General features: G+C 39.9%; 1 protein-coding gene across 1 annotated transcript; it reads left to right on the forward strand.

The window, feature by feature from the left end:
• Positions 1–3,030: 3,030 nt before the first annotated feature.
• Positions 3,031–3,738, forward strand: LOC149170345 (putative E3 ubiquitin-protein ligase ARI8). Its single transcript, XM_089425526.1, has one exon. The coding sequence runs from the start codon at positions 3,031–3,033 to the stop codon at positions 3,736–3,738; it is 708 nt and encodes a 235-aa protein (XP_089281652.1).
• The last annotated feature ends 5,931 nt before the right edge of the window (positions 3,739–9,669 follow it).

Here is a 9,669-nt window from a genome sequence, read left to right on the forward strand (position 1 = left end):
ATCATAGAGAAGAGGTAATAGTTCACAACTCGTGAACTTGAAGGAACGGAGGAATCCGGAAGGTCAAGTGAACGAAAGAAGAAGTCGAAAGGTCAAGAAGCCAAAGGTCTGGCAGACGATGAAGATACAAAAGAAGCCGAAGATCGAGTGAGAGAGATGTAAGCAGAAGGACAATAGTAATCTGTAGGTCCAGTAGGATAGAAGGAAGCCGAAGGTACAGCAGGGCAGAAGGAAGCCGAAGGTCCAACAAGACAGAAGGAAGCCAAAGGTCCAACACGACAGGAGGAAAACAAAGGTCTAGCAAGACAGGAGGAAGCTGAAGGACAAAGAAATTATGTTGATTGGGTTAATCTTTGAAAGGCTTAGATCTGTGATTAATAAATCAAGTACATAACGCAACCTGAAGAACAATTTTGTGAAGGGGAAAAATAAAGCTTCATCTGAGATCGTTTGAAGGGAGCAGTAGCCAGCACCGACAATAAAGAATTTTTGAGTCTGGTTCTAGGAAGTAAGAGATCACGATAGCAAGAATAGTGAGAAGCAGTCACGCTTGAAACAGTTAACACAATAGTAAAGAACAGAGACTTGAAAATAGAGAATTCCTTTTGTGCATACGTTGAGGCTTAGCACAAATATCTTGTTGGAAAGCTTCAACAAATCTTGGAAACATTATTGGAGATCATCATGCCTATTTGAAATCATCATGAGGTAACTTTGCAAACTCTGTTAGGGAAATATGAAGAGTTGTGAAGACTCCTTCATATGAAGATAGGCTGTCATTGATGTAGCAGTGAAGGTGTAGATAGACAGAATTTAGTGAAGAAGATGTTGGGAGCAGAGAATTACTATCAAACATATATAGAAAAAATATAGCAGTGGGTTGGAGCCCAAAGGGTTGGTGCCCTGATGGTTGGAGCCTCAAACAAGCAAGGTTGTCGCCTTGACAAGATAAGGTTGGAGCCCTTGGGGTTGGTGCCTCAGATTTGGAAAGGTTGGTGTCCTTGGAGTTGGTGCTCCTAAACACAAGGTTGGTGCCTTGAGAAGACAAGGTTGGTATCCTAGATGTTGGAGCCTCACAAATGACCAAGTTGGTCCTTGGAAACATACTGAACACAACAATAACAATAGTGGGCTTCTATGGGGCACAATAATAACAATATGGGGACAACATGGGCACACCAATAACATTATGGGTTACAATGACAATGATAATAAGGGAATACACTAGTATTATAGGGACCTAACAAAGCCCATATCTTTATTAGGACTTTCATTCCGACAAAGCCTTGTATTTAATGGTGTTTCGATATCTTGAATATGCGAAGTAAAAAAGGGAGAGGAGAAAACTTCAGAATGCACATGTTAACTTCAGTTATATTTCAAATCGCTTAAACAAGGAACAACCTCTCTTGTTCTCAGTAAGTAACGATGCCTCTTCCACCTGTACTACAAATATTCAATAAATGCTTCAAGCATACCTTTAAGGAAATAAAATAAAGGTTAAAGAAGAGAAAGGCTTCCTCCACAATGAGGTGATGCAAACAACTTCATCGTGGTATTAAACAGGTCTTCTGGCAATGAAGCGATGCTTGCATCTCCTTGAGGTGACTCTGTTGGGTTACTCAATAGGCTTGCTCACAACGGAGTAACACGAGGGAATGTGTTTAACCCATATTATCAAAAGCTTGGTATACTTGTCATCTTTCTCCCCTAACAAAACACTTGAGGTGTGACTAAACTTATGTTGATATGTTTCAAGCTAAGAAAAAAATAGAAGAGGTTATTCCTTTAATCGAGATAAGTGATGTTTAGGTTAACTTATTACTTGATGTTCACATACTAAATCTATTGGTAATTATGTTTTAATATGCTCATTTAATTTTTCAGACAATGAGCTACAAGAAAATAATTTTGATGTCCATGAATGTATGAAACTGAGTCACCCCCGCCCTCTCAGTTTAGTCAAGTTTTCATCAAAATATACTCACCTCATTCAGTAGATGTTTTTGGGAACAAAATCCTCCCAAAATGGGGGTGTATGATCTGGATTGGATTAGTATCTTCTTTTTCATCCATCTTGATTCTTTCAAAGTAGAAAAAGTGGAATATGTAAATGAACATATTTTGCATTCTCGACCTTACTATGGAATATGTAAATGTATATGTAATAGGATCATCCTAATAATGAAGGGATTGCATGTGTAATGTGTGGATTGGTGTATATAGCGATGATGTATTCATTATGGATGGTATGGATGTTATTTCAATGTATGAATCTATTTGAGGTATTTTGGGCATTTCTGTGTTATTATCTATATTTGGGTTGTCATTAATGCTCACATTGTTGTACATTGTGTGAACTATTGAATTTTATGTATTTGGCTTATAACATTTGGTATGAAAGCATATAATCCTAGGGTTTTTATACTTTGAATGAATCACTTTTACATTTTCATTACATTTTTTATGTGATACTTCAAATGGTGAAATTTTTGACATATTTAGAAGAAATATCAAGAAAAATTTGGTTAAAATTTAATATTTTAATTCACTATACTTTCATAGATATATTTGGTGGATGTTAGGGTTTGTGATTCATTAATAATGACAACGGAATGTTTCTCCTCAAAAAAAAGAGTAATAATGACAACAGAATGCTTCTCCTAGTGGGAGAAATAGATGGCGGGGAAACCGCTTTACTTGCTTCTCCTAGTGGGAGAAATAGATGGCGGGGAAACCGCTTTACTTTGGGTTGTAAGCATTATTTTAAATTACGTTTAAAATCAACCGGGTAATCACCCATGTCGGCTCATGAATGGTTTTTGGCATCTGCGCCAAGTTACATGAGTATAAATATCAGCCAAGCAAAGATTGATTTAGTACAAAAAGGTAAGGGGACACAGTTTCTGGACAACATTGCAGGTTTAACTTTAACCTGCTTGAACACGGCGGTCAGAGAGTTTTGTTTCTGTGGATTCCGCAAGGCCCGGAAAAAAGTCTCATTCTCTGATCTACTCGAACTCGACCAATATGGCTTTATACGATGAAATGTCCGATAATGAGATATATGACAGCGAAAGCGATGAAAGGGAAAGCAACGAAAGCGAAAACGAAGATGAAGAATTGAGATATGAAAGCATGGTGGAAATAGCACGCAGTCGTCATGATGACAATAAAGGACGCATGAGATATACGGTTTTAAGTCTGAACGACATTGGTGAGCGTCTGCACAATGCTACCAAAAGCGTTTCCACTGTGCTGGCTGTCTCGGAAGCCGGGGCAGCTATTCTCTTGCGTTACTTCGGTTGGAATTCTGTTAATGCCAACGATCAATGGTTTGCATACGAGGAGAAAGTGAGAAATGCTTTGGGCCTATTGTTGCAGCAGGACAATAAACATGAGACCAAAGAAGAAAAAATGGAGTTGACTACCTGTCCGATATGTTTCTATGATTTCAAGATCAGAGACATGAAGTCACTCAAGTACTGCGACCATTTATTTTGCCAAGATTGTTGGCGAACTTTTATTCACACATCAATAAATCATGATGGTGCAGGATGCCTCAACCTACGATGTCCACATCAAGGTCCACGATGCCGTGCCATTGTGAGTGAAGACATGGTTTTTTCTCTGGGGTTATCTGAGGAAGATACGAACAAATATAGAACCTATCTTGTGAGGTCATATGTTGAACAAAACAGTATGGTTAAATGGTGTCCAGCGCCAGACACCATTTAATGGATTGATCAAATTAATAATGGTGATTCACTCAATGCGTACTGGATATTTTGTAATTCCAAGCCGTGTCCAAAGTGTGATCGACCAATAGAGAAAAATCAAGGGTGTATGCACATGACATGTACGTCCCCGTGTGAATTTCAATTCTGTTGGTTATGCCTTGGTGATTGGTATAACGATACTCATTCTGCCCATCGTTGCAACCAATATAGGTCTGAGGCTGCAACATCAGGAAGACATGATGGGAATCAATCCAGGAATTCGGCCTCCGTTGACTCCACGCTCAGATGGCTTCTATTTCCCTTGCTCGATTTCTTTTGTATTCTTCCACCACCTTGCAGCAATTGCCCATTCACTCCCGGTTCCCGTCCCTTTCCTTTGGTTATCAGCTCCACAACCTGAACCATTATCCCCGCCATCCTGACATTTCTTCCCTCCAAACTCCAAAATTCAAAACGAAGGCCCCAAGAGGCCCCAACGAGCTATCTCAAGTGTTGTTAGCTCTGTTTTTGTTCCTGGCGGAGCAGAGACTCTGCTGTTATTTCTTGTTGATGTGCTGGTTCTTCTTCTTTCGGTGCTGCTGATTCTGCCTCTGGTTGTGTTGGTCTTGAGTCATGTGGGACAACTTTTGCTACACTTTTGCCTTCTTTTCCAAATGAAGGCGCCAACTCAGGTACTGCAACAATCGTTTCCTCGCGGAAGCGGTTATAATCTTCCAATGTCATCTCCGAGATGCGTGTGAGGGTTTCCGCCTTTTGGAGAAATTAAGGCGTTGATATGCAGTTCAGTTGATCGGGTGGGTGTTCGACCTCGTCACATACCTCTCGTAGAGTAATCAAATGCTTATCGACTCGTCGCCTAATATCAAGAATTTTCTTTTTTGTCTTGTCCGATTCCTCCTCAATTTGTTGTACCCTAGCCTCGAGGGAGTTTATCTCGTCATCTATTTTCTTTACCTGGCCTTTGTCCCTACAGGTCTTGTTGTCAATGATGCGTTGGTGGAGTTGTTGGCGGAGTGGATACAGTTGTTAGTTTTCCATGGCCAAGCTACCTGACCAATCGTTGACTTGCTCCCTTAGCACATAACCATCCGCCAAGTTAGAGAAGCTTTTAGTGTAGCGGCCGTGTGGAGTTTCTGCTCGACCAGCTATCTCAAGTGTTGTTAGCTCTGTTTTTGTTCCTGGCGGAGACTCTGCTGTTATTTCTTGTTGATGTGCTGGTTCTTCTTCTTTTGGTGCTGATGATTTTGCCTCTGGTTGTGTTGGTCTTGAGTCATGTGGGACAACTTTTGCTACACTTTTGCCTTTTCCAAATGAAGGCGCCAACAACAATCATTTCCTTGCAGAAGCGGTTATAATCTTCCAATGTCATCTCCCAGATGCGTGTGAGGGTTTCCGCCTTTTGGAGAAATTAAGGCATTGATATGCAGTTCAGTTGATCAGGGTGGGTGTTCTGCAGGGTGCTCCACGATTCTTTGACCTCGTCACATACCTCCCGCAGAGTAATCAAATGCTTATCGACTCGTGGCCTAATATCAAGAATTTTCTTTTTTGTCTTGTCCGATTCCTCCTCAATTTGTTGTACCCTAGCCTCGAGGGAGTTGATCTCGTCATCGATTTTCTTTACCTGGCCTTTGTCCCTACAGGTCTTGTTGTGAGTGATGCATTGGTGGAGTTGTTGGGGGAGTGGATACAGTTGTTAGTTTTCAACGGCAAAGTTACCTGACCATTCGTTGATTTGCTCCCTTAGCACATAACCATCTCCCAGGGCAACAGTTAGCGAAGCTTTTAGCACAACGGCCGTGTGGAGTTTCTAATCGATCTCTGCGATGTAGCTTGTGGCTGGATTCGGCAGCGCTAGTCAGAGTGTATGTAAACTCTTCTTCAGCTCCTTGTTGGTGACCACAAGTTCCATTTATGTTGTCTAAATATGATCGCATCAGCGGGCCAATGTGCAAGCCGAAAATTCCTCAGGTGCTTCAATAACTAAATCAGCCACATTTGGCTATAGTGCTTATAGCTTTCATGTCACATGCTCGACCTGTGATTACAGTTTTTGATTAGTATGTCAGAGTTGATCTCACTCTGTGGTGATAGTCACAAGCTAATGCTTCTGGTGCTCATGCTCGCTGACCAAGTCATTATGGATCTGTTCAGCCCTATGAGTTGCATGTTGGATAAATTCGAACAACTCTGAAAATGACTAGTGCTAAAGGTTCTCGAGTTGCATTGTTGATGTTAGGCCCCTATACTACTAGTGTAACCCCTTATTGTTATTAGTATAACCCACTTATTATATTGATGTACCCATGTAGTGCCCATATTGTTACTATTATGCCACATAGAAGCCCACCATTGTTACTGTTGTGCCCTACAATATTATTGTTATGTAGGCTTTGATTGTATTGGGACCACTTAGACTCCTATATATAGAAAGGAGGTATTTTCATTTGTATCATCCAAGAATTGTTCATTTATGTAATGTAAAGGAGGTTTCCCCCTCGAAGAGGCTGAATTCTAAGGCGTGGATCTCTCTTTTCTATCTTTTTGTGAGCTGGTTTCATAACATTTGGTATCAGAGCTTTGGATTCTAGGGTTTCGCTGCTCCAAACAGGTCATCGTGGAATTTTCGCTATAACTTTTTTTCTGTGACGTTTCAGAAGTCGCAAAAAAAAACCCATTTGAGAAACAATCGCGCTAAACCTTGGGTCCAAATTTCAGAGCGTTTCGCGCGATATTTGCGGAGATATGATCTGAGGAAGTTGGTCTTTTTGAAGACTCATGAATTACATTCAAACCAGGTGACCTGGGGAAAATCGTCATAACTTTCTTTCTGAGCATCGGATTGAAATTTCGTAAGAAGGTACAGAAAGAGGATGGATTGTAGTTTCTGTTTATATATTTTTCAGAGTCAAAGGTTGAAACAGTGACACGTGGCACTTCATACAAGTTAGCTCTACTGAACTAGTCTATAATCAGGTCACTGCGGGAGATTGTGCATAACGTTTTCTTGGAGAATCCAATTTGGATCAGACTTGTGGAATTGGAAAGAGGACACAGAGGGCTACTACAGGTCACAAGTTCAGAACTTAAAGATCCGAAAGTACATATTTACAGTCGTTTCAAGGTAAAGCTCCTAAAATCAAGAAAAAGCAAGATGAGGAAGTTTGATGGCAAGGATCCGGTAAATTGGATACTTCAGATGGAGAAATATTTTGATATACATGGTGTACAATTGTTACAAAAGATATGTATTGCATCTTCATATTTAGAACCAGATCAATTTTTATGGTACAAAGGGCTCTGTTCTCGTAAAAAACTTGTTACGTGGTCAATTTTCACGGAGGAAATGATAACACATTATGAGGATATAAAGAGAAACACCTTCTTTAGAGCAACACCACAACAATTGGAAAGAGTAAAAGGGCTTTGTGACATAATGGAAAGTAAAATTATGGAAACCAGGAAGCATACCCCTCACAACTATAAAGATGGAAGTGTTGTTTCTCCCAGCCTTCCACAACCTACAAGGTATACACCACAACAATTGGAAGAAAAAAGAGAAAAAGGGCTTTGTTACAATTGTAATAGCAAATGCACTAAAGGTCATAGGTGTGCTGAGAAGAAATTATTTTACATAGAATATGAAGAGGGGGAAGAAAAGGATCAAGAAACATCAAAAGAAGAGGATATACGTCAAGACACCACCCCAGAGAAAGAAGAAATGAATCAGACCATATCTTGTAAAGCATTGGCAAGAATTACCACTCCTCAAACTCTCAAGATAGAAGGACATATCAAGAAGAAAAAGGTGCAAGAAGTGAAAGATCACATCGAGAAAGAAGAAACGAATCCAACCATATCTTGTAATTCAATGGATGAAATTACCACTCCTCAAACTATCAAGATAGAAGGACACATCAAGAAGAAAAATGTTCAAGAAGTGAAAGATCACATCGAGCATCAAGAAATGAATCCGACCATATCTTGTAAAGGACTGGAAGAAATTACCACTCCTCAAAAGATAGAAGGACATATCAAGAAGAAAAAGGTTCAAGTAGAGAAAGATCATATCAAGCATCAACAACAAGTTCTCCAACTTTTAAAGGATAACGCCACTTCGGTGCAAAATCAAATGAAACAACAGGTAGATCAACATCGTAGTGAAAAATGTTTTGATGTGAGTGATTGGGTATTTTTACTGCTACATCTCAAGCAAGCTATTTATGAGAAGGAAATGTTGGCAATACTACATGCACTTAAAAAATGGCGACCTTACCGAATGGGAAGACGCTTCAAGGATGAGGATGTGGAAGCATTGTTTTGTGCTATTTATATTATCCACCCAAATTGGATAAACGAAGCAACGGATGAATGGAAGAAGAACGAAGAAGTATGGCCACTTATTCAAAAGTTGCAAAAGATCCCAATTCAAGCAATATTGCCAGAAATTGAAGAGGAAGGAAAAATCATATTGGAACCTGGAGAAGTCACAAAAACAAGAACCCGATAGCTATGAAATCGATCAATTTCAGAGTATCTCATCAAGTGGAAGAACTTACCCGCTGAATATTCCACATGGGAGGACAAGAATTTTATATAGAAGCATCAAGAACTACTCAAGCGTTGAGGACAACGCTTTTTGAAGGAGAGGGGCATGTTAGGCCCCTATACTACTAGTGTAACCCCTTATTGTTATTAGTATAACCCACTTATTATATTGATGTACCCATGTAGTGCCCATATTGTTACTATTATGCCACATAGAAGCCCACCATTGTTACTGTTGTGCCCTACAATATTATTGTTATGTAGGCTTTGATTGTATTGGGACCACTTAGACTCCTATATATAGAAAGGAGGTATTTTCATTTGTATCATCCAAGAATTGTTCATTTATGTAATGTAAAGGAGGTTGCCCCCTCGAAGAGGCTGAATTCTAAGGCGTGGATCTCTCTTTTCTATCTTTTTGTGAGCTGGTTTCATAACAGTTGATGTGTCTGAGATGTTGCTTTGCAAGGGTTGGTCGCTAGGAATAGATTTTTCTGAGTGGCCTTGGGGGGAAGTTGCAGGCTGCGTGGTTTCAAGAAACCTAGGAGCGGGAGGCATAATGATTAGCTCTAGAACAACGACCAAATTTATTGGAAATGAGGCTTCAAACAGTTCAATCGGGGACACCTCTTCTTGTTGAGGGGTTTTCTTCTCATGCATGTGGTATACCCTATTCAGTAGGAGATTCACACGATCAATTCTTATGGTGAAAGAATATGGTGAGCAATGTAAAGATAGAGACCGAGAAATTTAATGGTTAAAGTTTTGAGTTGTGGAAACTCAAGATGGAGAATCTACTAGTGGATAAAGATCAGTGATCGTGGTAAATCCGGGTACTAAACCAACAACAATGTCAGTTGAAGACTTGGCGAAGTTGGATCGGAAAGCAAAGAGCACAATACAATTGTGTGTCTTGGATTCAGTATTGTTGAATTTATTAGGGGAAGCTTCAGCAAAGGCTTTGTGGGACAAGTTATGGACATTGTACCAATCTAAGTCTCTAGTGAATAAATTGTTCCTACAAAAAATGTTGTATAACCGGAGGATGAAAGATGGAGACTCTTTGAAAAAGCATATGAATGCCTTTAATAGTGTGGTAGGCCAGTTACTATCTGTTGATATTAAAATTTCAGATGAAGATAGGTGCATCCGTTTGTTGTGTTCTCTACCAGATTCGTGGGCAATTTGGTTGTCGCAATATGTATCAATGCAACTGCGTTGCGATTTGATGAAATGGTCTCATCCTTGTTGTCAGAGGAGATGAGATGGAAAAATATGGAGGGCCAGAATGGTGATGCCTTGTATGTACGAGGACTGTCCCAAAACATAAAAATAAAATTAGCCATCGAGTGGGAGATTTAAATCTAGAAGGAGTTGTAAA

The sequence above is a fragment of the Pinus tabuliformis genome, chromosome 4_2 (genome assembly GCF_031772625.1).
Source record: "Pinus tabuliformis cultivar Carrire ecotype Pingquan chromosome 4_2, CPIR1, whole genome shotgun sequence".
Lineage (NCBI taxonomy): Eukaryota > Viridiplantae > Streptophyta > Pinopsida > Pinales > Pinaceae > Pinus > Pinus tabuliformis.